The 13,594-nt window shown below is 35.4% G+C and overlaps 1 protein-coding gene across 2 annotated transcripts in view; it reads left to right on the top strand.

The window, feature by feature from the left end:
* Nucleotides 1-13,586, top strand: part of SREK1IP1 (SREK1 interacting protein 1) — a 65,982-nt gene extending 52,396 nt beyond the window's left edge. The window contains exons 4-5 of one of the 2 annotated variants that reach the window (XM_036846976.1): nt 4,957-5,029; nt 7,401-13,586. In XM_036846976.1, coding sequence (XP_036702871.1) covers nt 4,957-5,029; nt 7,401-7,590 — 263 coding nt within the window. In that variant the 3' untranslated portion in view covers nt 7,591-13,586. The remainder of the gene's footprint in view (nt 1-4,956; nt 5,030-7,400) is intronic. The other variant, XM_036846977.1, reaches the window with a different exon arrangement.
* The last annotated feature ends 8 nt before the right edge of the window (nt 13,587-13,594 follow it).

The following is a 13,594-nucleotide window of genomic DNA, read 5'->3' as shown; positions in this document are numbered from 1 at the left end:
CATTGTGGTACATGACTCTTTTTGAAATATGGTTTTCTCAGGGTATATGCCCAGTAGTGGGATACTGCTGGGTAGTATGATGGTTCTATTTTTAGTTTTTTAAGGAACCGCCATACTGTTCTCCATAGTGGCTGTATCAATTTACATTCCCACCAACAGGGCAAGAGGGTTCCCTTTTCTCCACACCCTCTCCAGCATTGTTTGTAGATTTTTTGATGATGGCCATTCTGACTGGTGTGAGATGATACCTCATTGTAGTTTTGATTTGCATTTCTCTAATGATTAATGATGTTGAGCATTCTTTCATACGTTTGTTGGCAATCTGTATGTCTTCTTTGGAGAAATATCTATTTAGGTCTTCTGCCCATTTTTGGATTGGGTTGTTTGTTTTTTTGATACTGAGCTGCATGAGCTACTTGTAAATTTTGGAGATTAATCCTTTGTCAGTTGCTTCATTTGCAAATATTTTCTCCCATTCTGAGGGTTGTCTTTTGGTCTTGTTTATGGTTTCCTTTGCTGTGCAAAAGCTTTTAAGTTTCATTAGGTCCCATTTGTTTATTTTTCTTTTTATTTCCATTTCTCTAGGAGGTGTGTCAAAAAGGATCTTGCTGTGATTTATGTCATGGAGTGTTCTGCTTATGTTTTCCTCTAAGAGTTTAATAGTGTCTGGCCTTACATTTAAGTCTTTAATCCATTTTGAGTTTATTTTTGTGTATGGTGTTAGGGAGTGTTCTAATTTCATTCTTTTTACATGTAGCTCTCCAGTTTTCCCAGCACCACTTATTGAAGAGGCTGTCTTTTCTCCACTGTATATTCTTGCCTCCTTTATCAAAGATAAGGTGACCATATGTGCGTGGGTTTATCTCTGGGCTTTCTATCCTGTTCCATTGATCTATATTTCTGTTTTTGTGCCAGTACCATACTGTCTTGATTACTGTAGCTTTGTAGTATAGTCTGAAGTCAGGGAGCCCGATTCCTCCAGCTCCATTTTTCTTTCTCAAGATTGCTTTGGCTATTCAGGGTCTTTTGTGTTTGCATACAAATTGTGAGATTTTTTGCTTTAGTTCTGTGAAAAATGCCAGTGGTAGTTTGATAGGGATTGCATTGAATCTGTAGATTGCTTTGGGTAGTATAGTCATTTTTACCATGTTGATTCTTCCAATCCAAGAACATGGTATATCTCTCCATCTATTTGTATCATCTTTAATTTCTTTCATCAGTGTCTTATAATTTTCTGCATACAGGTCTTTTGTCTCCTTAGGTAGGTTTATTCCTAGATATTTTATTCTTTTTGTTGCAATGGTAAAGGGGAGTGTTTTCTTAATTTCACTTTCAGATCATCACTTAGTGATGATCATCATTAGTGTATAGATCATCATTAGCATATAGGAGTACAAGAGATTTCTGTGCATTAATTTTGTATCCTGCTACTTTACCAAATTCATTGATTAGCTCTAGTAGTTTTCTGGTAGCATCTTTAGGATTCTCTATGTATAGTATCATGTCATCTGCAAACAGTGACAGCTTTACTTCTTCTTTTCCAATTTGGATTCCTTTTATTTCTTTTTCTTCCCTGATTGCTGTGGCTAAAACTTCCAAAACTATGTTGAATGATAGTGGTGAGAGTGGGCAACCTTGTCTTGTTCCTGATCTTAGTGGAAATGGTTTCAGTTTTTCACCATTGAGGATGATGTTGGCTGTGGGTTTGTCATATATGGCCTTTATTATGTTGAGGTAAGTTCCCTCTATGCCTACATTCTGGAGGGTTTTTATCATAAATGGGTGTTGAATTTTGTCAAAAGCTTTTTCTGCATCTGTTGAGATGATCATATGGTTTTTCTCCTTCAGTTTGTTAATATGGTGTATCACATTGATTGATTTACGTATATTGAAGAATCCTTGCATTCCTGGGGTAAACCCCACTTGATCATGGTGTATGATCCTTTTAATGTGCTGTTGGATTCTGTTTGCTAGTATTTTGTTGAGGATTTTTGCATCTCTGTTCATCAGTGTTATTGGCCTGTAGTTTTCTTTCTTTGTGACATCTTTGTCTGGTTTTGTTATCAGGGTGATGGTGGCCTCCTAGCATGAGTTTGGGAGTATTCCTCCCTCAGCTATATTTTGGAAGAGTTTGAGAAGGATAGGTGTTAGCTGTTCTCTAAATGTTTGATAGAATTCGCCTGTGAAGCCATCTGTCTTTTCATTTTTGAAGAATATTTTCACTGGGTAGAGGATTCCAGGATTCCACTTCTTTCTGGCTTCCATCTTTTCTGATAAGAAATCTGCTTTCATTCTAATTGTTTTGCTTGTATAAGTAACATATCATTTTTCTCTGACTGCTTTCAATATTTTTTCTTTGTCATTAGTTTTCAGAAGCTTAATTATGATGTGTCTTGATATGAATTTCTTTGAGTTTATTTTGAATTTGTAGGTCTGTGTCTCTTACCAAATTCAGGAAGTTTTCAGCAATTATTTCTTCAAGCACCTTTTTTTTTTAGCCTTCTTTATCTTTGCTTTGCAGGACTCTAATGACATAAATATTAGCTCTTTTGCTGTTATACCACAGGTTTCTGAAGCTCTGTTCTTTTTAAGTCTTTTTTCTCTCTGTCATTCAGATAGGGTGATTTATATTGTTTTGTCTTCCAGTTCAGTGATTATTTCCTCTGTGTTTCCATTCTGCTCTTGAGCCCTTCCACTGAGTTTCTTATTTCAGTTTATTGTATTTTTAGTTCTAAAATTTCTATTTGTTTCTTCTTGGATTTTTTTAAAATTAATTAAATTATTTGTTTTTATTTTTGGCTGTGTTGGGTCTTTGTTGCTGTGTGTGGACTTTCTCTAGTTGCGACGAGCAGGGGCTACTCTTTGTTGCAGTGCACGGGCTTCTCATTGTCATGGCTTCTCTTGTTGTGGAGCATGGGCTCTAGGTGTGTGGGCTTCAGTAGTTGTGACACGCGGGCTCTAGAGCACAGGCTTAGTAGTTGTGGCACACGGGCTTAGTTGCTCCGCGGCATGTGGGATCTTCCCGGACCAGGGATCAAACCCGTGTCCCCTGCATTGGCAGGCGGATTCTTAACCACTGAGCCACCAGGGAAGCCCTCTTCTTTGGATTTTTTATTTCTTTGGGGATTTCTATTTTTTCATTTGTTTCAAGCATGTTCATAGTTGCCCATTGAAGCATTTTTATGATGGCTGCATTGAAATCTTTTTCAGGTAATTCTAATATTTCTGTCATTGTGGTGTTGTCATCTATTGTTTAATTTTGTATTCAATTAGAGGTCTTTCTGGTTCTTGATTTGATGATTTCTTTTCAGTTGAAATTTGGACATATATAAAACTCTGGCTTTTCTTTAAACCTTTTGTTTTATCTGTTTTTCTCTGGTACCACTCCAGAAGGAAAATTGAGGATGCCAACTTGTTACTGCCAGATGAAAATGAAAGTTCAGTTTCACCACTCAGCCTCCACCAAAACCTAAGGTGGACACAACTTCTTGTTACTGCTGGGTGAAGGTCGGAATTTCAACTCCCTGTGTAGTGCCCCCTGACACCGTGGTGAGGGTAGTCTTGTTACCACTGGGTGACAGTGAAAGCACTGACTTTCATTAGGTCTCTTCTGACAATACTTAAGTGTGGAGGGGAGGAGTGCCTCATTACTGCTGGGTGGGGTTGAAGTCCAGGCTCTTTGCGTGGTCTCCACTGACACTGTTAATGGAGGTCTTATTACTGGTCAGTGGGGATGAAAGTTTGGCTCACCACTTAGACTTCTCAGGCAGGGGGATTGAGATATCTCATCACAGACTCACAGGGGGAAGTCTATGTTCTTCACTCAGCCTTTGGTACCATGGGTGGGGGTGGTGCCCCATTTTTTTCTGTGGTGTTTGGCTGGAAATGGCAGTTATTATCTAAAAGTTTCCTGTTACTAGGCTGTCCCTTTCTTGGTCCTTTGGCTAGAGAGAGCAGGCTATTGTTGGGGTATTTTTGCCTGCACCTGTTGATATTGCCAGGTTGCCGGCTTCTTCAGCTGTAAGCCTGGGCTATATAAAGCAAAAAGAAATTTCAGGGAACTCAGCAGTGTGTCGTTTTCTGGATTTCAAGATCCCTAGGTAGTGTCTGTCTTTCCACCTTTTACAGTCTTCTTATGCTTGTTTTTGTAATGTCTGGGGTTTGTAGTTATATTTAATGGGAGGAATAGGAAAAGTACATCTACTTCATCTTCCTAGAAGCAGAAGTTCAATTGATTTTTGACAGAGGTGAAAAGGCAGTTCTGTATAGAAAGAATAGTCTTTTCAGCAAATGGTGTTAGAATAAAAGAATATCAAAAAAAGTGTTAAGTGAAAGAAATAAGTTGGAAAATATTATATATTATATGCCACAATCCATTTTTCAAATGAAATAAAAACTTGGGACTTACATGTAATTATGTTTGTATAAGTGAATGTTTGTGTGTATTTGGTTATGTATAGAGAAAGCCTAGAAGAATACATACCAAATTGTGTATTTAAAAAATAAGATAGAGAATAGTATGTATTCTCTCCTTCCAAGATACCAACGACATAAATATTAGATGTGGTTATTGTCCCATGACCCTAGGATTTCATGATCCTAATTTTGCTTGAAAAAGAAGATTTTTTAAATTATACATGATTGTATTGTTTCATTTCTTAAGGCCTGGAATAGTACCCACCAAACTGTTGACATTGATTTGCTTTAGGAATTAGAAATGAAATATTTGAATTTTTTACTTAATGTACTTAGTAGATTTGAAATCTGTATTAAAAGCATATAGTACTTTTATAATGTTTTTAATGAGTAAAAATAATCAAGGGGACATTGTTACAAAAAAAGTGCAGTATCCTAACCAGTGAAATTCACCAACCAACAACCAAACTCGAAAAATGTATACATACCATATTAGTATATAAACTGATGGTGACCTGATTCTTTCCCCTCAACACACAGGAATAAATGAAGAAGAGGAGAAGAAAAAAGCAAAAAGCAAAGAGAAAATCAAGTTGAAAAAAAAAAGGAAAAGGTATTTTTTTAACATTTTTTTTTTAAAAGGCAAGACTGTGGATCTAGATGGATTATAAAATTTTATTTTTCATGTTATAGTCCAGTTAATTTAATATTATCTTAATGAGAGTTAGATGTTCAGTTGTTTCAGTAAAATAACAAAATCCTTCATGTCAGGAATCAAAAATAAAGTCAGCACTCAGCCACCTTAAATTTTCTTTTTTGGAGCAAATCAAGGTATAAATAAATAACAGCCCCATCCACTTCTTTTATGTATTCTATTTGTATTCTAGAATTTTTAAGTTTTAGAACATCAGTTAAGTTTTTAATTGGACATATGTCTAAATTCTTCACATATATATTTTGTCCTCATATGTATGAAGTTGGAGCTTAAATATTTGTATTCTCAAAATATTATTGCCATGGCTAATAAATTAATTTATTAATAGGATTTATGTACTCATTTGTCATGCTAAAAATACCTTCAGATCTTTCAGAATTCTCATCAGCCACCTATGAATTTTTACTATCAACTCTTTTAACAACAACTGGTTAAAGAAATTGATCAAAAGACTTAAGAGGCAACTTCTTCCTTGGTTCATGAGTGCACTTTCATTTACACTAGAATAAACATGTACATATAGACACTTTTTAGGGCATTTAGCAGGTAGTCATATCTAGCTTGGACCTTAGTTCTCTGACAGTAGGTTCTGCACATCAGGTGTTGTCACTTTGTAGTTTTTATAGAGCATGTAATACATACATTCTAACACCCTCAGCTACTTTATAAATTGGAAAAGTTAACTCACTTTCAGGTGTTGGGAGTTAATAATGTTTAAGAACTAACACAAGAAGGTAGAGCTCAGTGTATCTTATAGTCTGATGAGTGTATTGTTTAATCATTTGCATTAGCACGGCATGTGGATCGCTTACAGGAGAAGTGAGATTTTCTGTTTTCTTCCAAATTTTCATGTACTCGTTTTAGAGTAACGTATTATTTACTCAAGCCTCTCTACCTTGGGCCTCACCCACCTCAGACAGGGCCTGAAATTAAAAGAACTTTTCTAAGTACACTTAGCAAAGGTAGCGCCCCCTGATGTGGTTGCTCTGCCAAAGTGTAACATTCTGCCTTAAAGAGAACCCAGGTCCAGAAAGCCAAATTAAAAAGTGCAGGCAGAGAAGCAGTGCTGGTTAGAATGTAGGGGTCAAGCAGGTCTTTAAACAGGAAAGCAGGCAAGAGTTGAGAAAAAGAGTTGAAGAGAGTGCTAAGAGAATACATGAGAAAATAAGCTCAGGAGATGGCCAGAGTCTGAGAAGGTGGGCAAGGAAGAGGAAGGAACACAATGTTACAGAAACGGGGGAGGCTGAGAGTCCCTGATCAACGAAGGCAGTCAAGGAATTCACACAGTGAGTCACTCTACAGACACAACCTTGTAGTCTCATGTGTTTACTTTGCCTTCTACTGTATGTCTCTTAGGTTTTCTTAGTTTGGGTTTTAACTTCTAATGTTTAGATCACTCAGCTATCTCTGGGATGCCTTTTAGATTTTAAATTAACTCAGTTTCTGTTTTGTCACACATATTTGGGGTTTGGATATTGTTGCACATCTTTTTATACATCTCTTAAGAGAGATGGGTTTTTTTGTTCATTTTTTGTTATTTTTCATTAGAGGAAAGAATTCTACAGTTTATTTTCCCAATTTAGTATTCGAGTAATATAAGAAAAATAAAGTATAATGATAAGTTATTCTCATTCATTTATATAGAGTATGCATTTAAAAGCATTCTTTCTGTAACTAGTGAAAATTATTTCAGAATGCAAGTGTTCATCTGTATCACTCTGCTTGTAAAAGAATCAAGTACTTTAACTTGAAAAATAAAATAAAACAAAAGTGCTTTTATTTTGCTAATTTTCAGCTTTCATTCATTTATACGGAGGTACAACTGTAGCCCTTTTTATATAATTGTATCCTTTGTGGCTCTTTTAAGAGAATATGTGAACAAGTTATTATATACACAAGTGAATTGTGTATATAGTGAGGGTTGGTAAATGCCATTTTCTTTGCCTTATAAGAAAGATTTTGAAGGGTACACAGGATGAAAAACTGAAAATCACAGAAAAATTATTTCATCCTTACTGAATTTAAAACTCATAACTAGAACTGAGCAGAATAGAGACATTTGTTTTGTTAGTTTTTCTGGCTAAGTGGCAAAAACTCTGAATACAGTATTTTAAGAGAATACAAATATATAAAGCACATTTTGTTTGAATTCCTTTATATTTATACTCCCACCTTGTTCCAAGAAGGATTTAAGGCAGTTCAAATTCCATTTAAATGTACCCATCAAACATAAATACAATTATCAGTCAGCATGCATTATTACTCATAGGTCTTATTCATCCAGTTCCACTGAAGAGGACACTTCAAAACAAAAGAAACAAAAATATCAGAAGAAAGAAAAGAAAAAAGAGAAAAAGAGTAAGTCAAAAAAGGGGAAGCATCACAAAAAGGACAAAAAGAAGAGAAAAAAGGAAAAGCATTCTTCTGCCCCTAATAGTTCTGAAATCTCCAAAAAGTAACTGAGACTTTGGCCTGAACCATTAAATTAAAAAATTTGGTTTTGAAAATTATTAGACTTTCCTTGAAATTTGCTATATAATTATGCTTTGCAATAAATCACAGCCTTTTCCATATAGACATTTTTTCATATATGGGGCCATTACTGTCTGGCAGTATTTTAATGTACTATGATTATAGAGTATTGAATCAGTCTTATTACTTGATAGCCATGCCCCAAGTATGGATATTTGTGCAACAAAACTCATCGTTTTTGGTATTCCTCTGTGTGTGTGTCTGGCTAGTGTTATTACTTCATAAGTTGATTGTAAATGGCTTTACTACAGTCAACACAGGCAATCTACGTAGCAGTTAATGAGTACTGCTGAATTAAGTGTCCACCTTCCAGTGTTAAAGTGAGGTAGGGGATAATGCTTTGCGCTTGACACTGAAAAATTTCATAGCTTTATATCCTATGATAATGTATAAAGAGAGTGAATTCTTCACGGTTGTTTTTAAATCTTGGCTTATTTTGGATGTCACAGGAGATGAAGCTGCTTTATTGGTCTTGACCAGAACTTTTTAAATGAATGGCATCAGCAGGAAGATGATAATGAAAATATTTATAACAAAATTTCACTGTTTTCTGAGATGCAGAGTTCCTAGTACCTGCCTCCTTGGTTTTTGTAACAAAATATTTCTTCCTTGCTTAAAAAGACAAGTCTAGTTCAGCCTACTTGTAGGTCTCGTAGAGATGATGCTGTGTTGGGCAGGATTTTTAAGAAAGACTCCTGGGTTGTTTTACAAATATGCCATATTGGCATGTCTTAAAGAGATACCTCAAACACAGAACTTTTTATTTAGGAGGATAACAGCTAAATCTTCATTAGAACTGATTTTTATTGTATTCGGTATGTAAATTTTATGACGCTTGTTTCTATGAGTAATGTGGAAATTTTTTATAAATGTGAACATATATATATATTTGTCTGAAATAATTTGTAGTTTTGAAGCAGGTTTCCACTGAATTTATGGTTTCATAAATGACTAGTTTGGGGTGTTTCTCTCTTTGACTTCAATCATAAACCTCAGGAGCAGTGACACAAATTTAGGATTAAGAATTTTTTTCTGTACTTTTTAAAATTTAAGAGTCAGGGAGTTACATCATGAAAGCCTTTATATAACAATGGAAATTTTATATGAGTCAGCATTTTCAAACACATAGTTGTAGATATAAATGTTTCTACATTTTTTTAATTTCACAATGATCAATGTTACTTACTTTGCTGAATACTTGGATATCCCTTACGTCCAATAAGTTAAATACTTATTATTGTAGCAGCATCGAAAGTCAACTAGTTATCATGGTACAGCACCAAAGATTGTAAGTACCTCACTGTGGTGCAGTTATAAATTTTCAAATTGGTAGCCTACAGACATGGCTGCAGGTGAATTCATTATGATGAAATCAGGTAAGTACACATAACCTCACAGGCTGGAAAGGTGTACTGATTCTTCCTTCACCCAGCACTCCTATCCGGCATGACCTCAGTAAGACTGGGAGAGCCTCATAACTCCTCTTAGCATATGCTTACCTTGTGCAGATTCTAGGGAAGCTACATCCACATCCCTTTTCTAACATTACAGCCATGGAAGTGCTCACACTTGTAGCTTTTCCATAACCTAACTTAGTCCTATGGCCTCCTTAAAAAGAAATCCTGTTGTTTAAATAGCTTAGTTATTTGGAGAGAAACACAGAGCTACTAGGTTTTTAAGGGTTTGTTTTGCCTTTGCTGTAGTTTATGTATTTTTGAAAACTATATTTTATGAAAATACAATCCTTTGGTTATCAGTATGAAAAAAATAAGTAAAAAAAAAAACTTTAAAAAGTGATTAGAAAATGCTACATGCAAACATATGGTCTCGTCCTATTGAGTGTGTAACATGGTTAAAAATGATAATTGTAGTGACACAAGAGTTGATCCAGTTATTTGTAAGTTTTACTTCTGTTAATTGAAGAGATAATAAGTTGGCTCATCAGATTTGTTATCTGAATGGTGAGACAATCAGTGGCTCAGGAGAGTTATATAAAATTCAGGCCTCATTAGCTAATAGAGTTCGCAACTTAAAAGATTTTAATGTTCAGTAATTTTTTTCCCCAGAAAAAACTCTTGGAATTATTCTTGAGTAAATTTCCCATAGTCTGAGAATAGTTTATGAAAGATCTCATCTGAATAAAATTCATTTATTTTTACTAAAGTAATTTTCTTCTGAAGTGATCTTGTTATTATTATTGGGATTAGATGCAAATCTCACTAATATATTGTAGGAGAAAATTAGTGACATTTCCTCTCAGGCAATATGTAGCATAAGGTAAACTGAACTTAGTAGTAAAAATCCAAAAGTCCTAGTTGTCGGCGCTTCCATTGCAGGGGGCAGGGGTTCAATCCCTGGTCGGGGAACTAAGATCCCGCATGCCGCACGGTGGCCAAAAAAACAAGTCCTAGTCGTTCTGGGTACCTGTGTGACCTTCAACAAAGTCGTTTACCTTCTCTGGGCCTTGGTGTCTTTCATCTATAAAATATTGTACCAAATTATCTCTGAGATCCCTTCTAGTCCTTAATATATATGATTATCAATACTTCAAATAATATTATTTTAGAAATTATTTTCATTTAGAATATAAATTATTATATTCATTTATAAATTGTTACAGATAAGCAGGTAGCATTCTGTAAATGGTAAAAGTTGAATTTATTAATATAACTGTTAAACACATGTTACTTCTTTAAGCAGATAATTGGTATTTGGTTCATATCCTTACCACCCAGTGTATGTTATTTTCACTAGATGCAGACAGAATTTATGTTTAGATTTGTATCTGTAACCTGATTATCTGAATACTTTGAGACTATTGCTTTTGGGCTGATGGACCTACGCCCCATGCAGTTCCGTATTTCTTTTCTCCATATCTTCTGTTGGCTAAAACCTCTCAGAGGGATCCCTAGTTCTTCATACTTAATACATATCTGTTTACATCTTTGGTTCTTTGAGGCTAAAACATCAATGAATAAAACAACTGTGTGTGTCTGTATTTACGACTCATTCTGTCTAAAATTACATAGGCCTAGGTTACCTTCAATTAAACTAGATTGAAGAGTTATCAATAATAGTCTTGTTAAATGCCATTGAGTCCTTTCTTCAATAAACATTTACTGAGTGCCTAGCATGGCAAACACTATGTTAAATACCAGGGATACGGAGATAAATAAGACACATTTGCTTCCCTGAAAGGAATTCACAGTTTAGTTGGTAGGAGAAACAGCAGAACTCATCATTAGGTATTAAGTGCAGTAATTGGGTTTATAGAAACACACAGGAGTACCTAACAAAGTCTGGAGAAGTTAGAAGAGGCTACTTAGAAAAAGTAATGCCTGCAGTGCATTTTGATTGAGGATGAGAGTGGGAGTTGACAGAATGAGTACTGTGAACAAAGCTCACAATAGAAAAAGCTGGGGTGTGTGTGTCAAGAATTATAAGCCCTGTGTGGGGCAGGAGTGGTAAGAATTGAGACCACCATTCTAAGTTCTTAGGTACAAGAGAAGGAGGTTTTATGTTCCATGTTTGGGAGCTTGGACTTTATCTGTAAACAAGAGACGCCATTAGAGAGTTTTAAGGAAAGAAAGGACTTTTATTGAGGTTTAGTTTCATCCATTTCATAATCCAATCCCACAGTTTTTAAAGGATGAAATTAGTCTAATTAAAAGCCTGCATAGAAAATAATTTGAATCTTTGATATTCTATTATCTGATCTCTTATTCTAGGCCCACTTTTCTTTCTAAGTTCTGATTTCTAAAAATTGCAGTCTTCTAAAAAGCTGCTATATTCTTTATCAGACCCATCCCCAGAATTAAATGCATATGTACATAATTTGAAATGTGTTTTGCTTTTAATTTTATTTTAGGTTATTTTTGACTGGCAGAATATATTGTGTTGTTAGTATTTTCAGTTGATATAAATCATTTAAAATATATTTTTCAATGCAGACTGTCGTAATTTGGTAAGGCTTCTTTTAATATTTTTAATATTGATTTGACTATTTTAATATTTAAATCCATATTATGAATATTATGAAGTGCAACTGCTTCAAAGTCACAGTGACACACACCAGCTGGTCTACTAGATAGCCCTGTCGCTCTCCCCCAGGTTTCCTGGCTTGGCAGGGAGTGCTCCGCAGATTCCAACTGATACTAAGTGCTGAGACTCAGTTTTCCTGGGCAGTTGGCATCCAAGAACAGTAGGGTTTGTTACGCCAGCTCAACGATAATTTCACTTGCGAAGCCCAGGATCTTCAGACCTCACTTGTCTCCTCCCAACTCCTCTAAAATTTTGCAAAGCGCCAGAGAATTGGGTTGCCTCTTGTAGAGCACAGCCCGTGATGCATGCAGCCATGCCCAGCCCCAGTTTGCCTGTCCCACAGGTTGGGAAGAGTCTGGGGAACCAGGAGCATTTTGCTGGCCCTGAGTCTCTAAGTTTCCTGCTTCTTGTCTGGCCTCTGCTCTTCCCCTTGAGCAACAAAAGTAGACTTACCAGTGCCTTAACTAACTTTCTCAACCTAGATTTTCACCTGAGGCAACATCTAATTAGTAATATAATTATTAATATCTGTGTATCAAGATAGCCAATTTTCTGGGATTTTTTTTTTATCAAAGCTGGATAAAAGATCAAGAAGTACCCACACTTTATGTGCTTTCACAAAAATAGATGAAAATTCTTTGCTTTTATGACCACATAAAATGTCATTTTTGTAATGGAAATGTTTCAACTTTCAGACTTCACACACACTCTGAGCAATTTTAATATTTAAACATTGGCAAAACTGTGCTCTTTTTGAATGTGAAATCCAACACTGGCAGTAGGATGTTGCAGTAATGATCTGGAACTGTGCTGTCAGTGTAGCCACATGTGGCTATTGAAATTTAGATTAAGTAAATGAAAATGTGTCTCTTCAGTTGCACTAGCCACATTTCAAGTGCTGAGTAGCCACATGTGGCTAGTGGCTACCATGCCAGTCAGTGCAGATATAGAAAGAACATTTCCATCATCACAGAAACCTCTACTGGACAGCGCTGGAATCCCCAGTTCTTAGTAGAAATTTTGACAGGCTAATGATCAAAAGTTTCTAACCCTGAGCTTTGCATGCCTGAGAGCCATAAGGAAGGCATTCCTTTCTTTTCCCCCAGCAGACCAGAGAAGCTGTATTTGGCACATTTTGAAAGGCTAGTCTTCCAACTCCAGAAACTTTGTACAACACGGTAGATGTGTTCAGCAGAGCCAGCTTAAAATTAATTCTTTTTTCCTATTGAATTCCATTATAGGACCAGGTCTGTGTTCTTATAATAGAAATCACATTTATGAATAAAAATCTTTTAAAATGATTTTAATTTGCAGAAACTGTAGTTTTATTTCTAGATGTCTAAGTGATACCACTGCAGTAGCCTTAGGTGGGACCAGAGAACTAATTTGTTTGTTTTATAACTTTCATTCTAGAAATTCCTTAGGAACTTTATCAGTGAAGGATTTTTGTTATGGTTATCCCTTGCAGAAAATATTTATCATGCAGATTATACATAGTGATACATTTTGTTATTGAATGTTAGTTTTTATAAAGGCAATAATACATTGTGTGCTCAGCAAATCCCCTAAAAAAGGCATGGGTTGATTTCTAAGAGACTTAAGAACACGCCACTTCTCGTTCATAAGGCCACCCCCCGAGATTTACCTATCTAGTACCATCTCTTATAAAAATAACTGCCTCGAAGTGTGAGAAACTTGTGAAATGCTGGTAATGTGACATAAACTTCTCATTGTTCTTCACTGACATAGGTGTGCTTATCTTGTTATTGATAAATTCTATAATTTCTCCTGAAGTATTAACATAATTTCATGTAATGTAGAAACATCTTAATTAGCAAATAAAAGTAAACTTATGCACATGGAAATCTGTCAGAAACCTTAGTGGGTGTT

Source organism: Balaenoptera musculus, chromosome 3 (assembly GCF_009873245.2).
Source record: "Balaenoptera musculus isolate JJ_BM4_2016_0621 chromosome 3, mBalMus1.pri.v3, whole genome shotgun sequence".
Lineage (NCBI taxonomy): Eukaryota > Metazoa > Chordata > Mammalia > Artiodactyla > Balaenopteridae > Balaenoptera > Balaenoptera musculus.
Note: the sequence above shows the minus strand (reverse complement) of the source record. Positions and strands in the feature narration are given on the sequence as shown.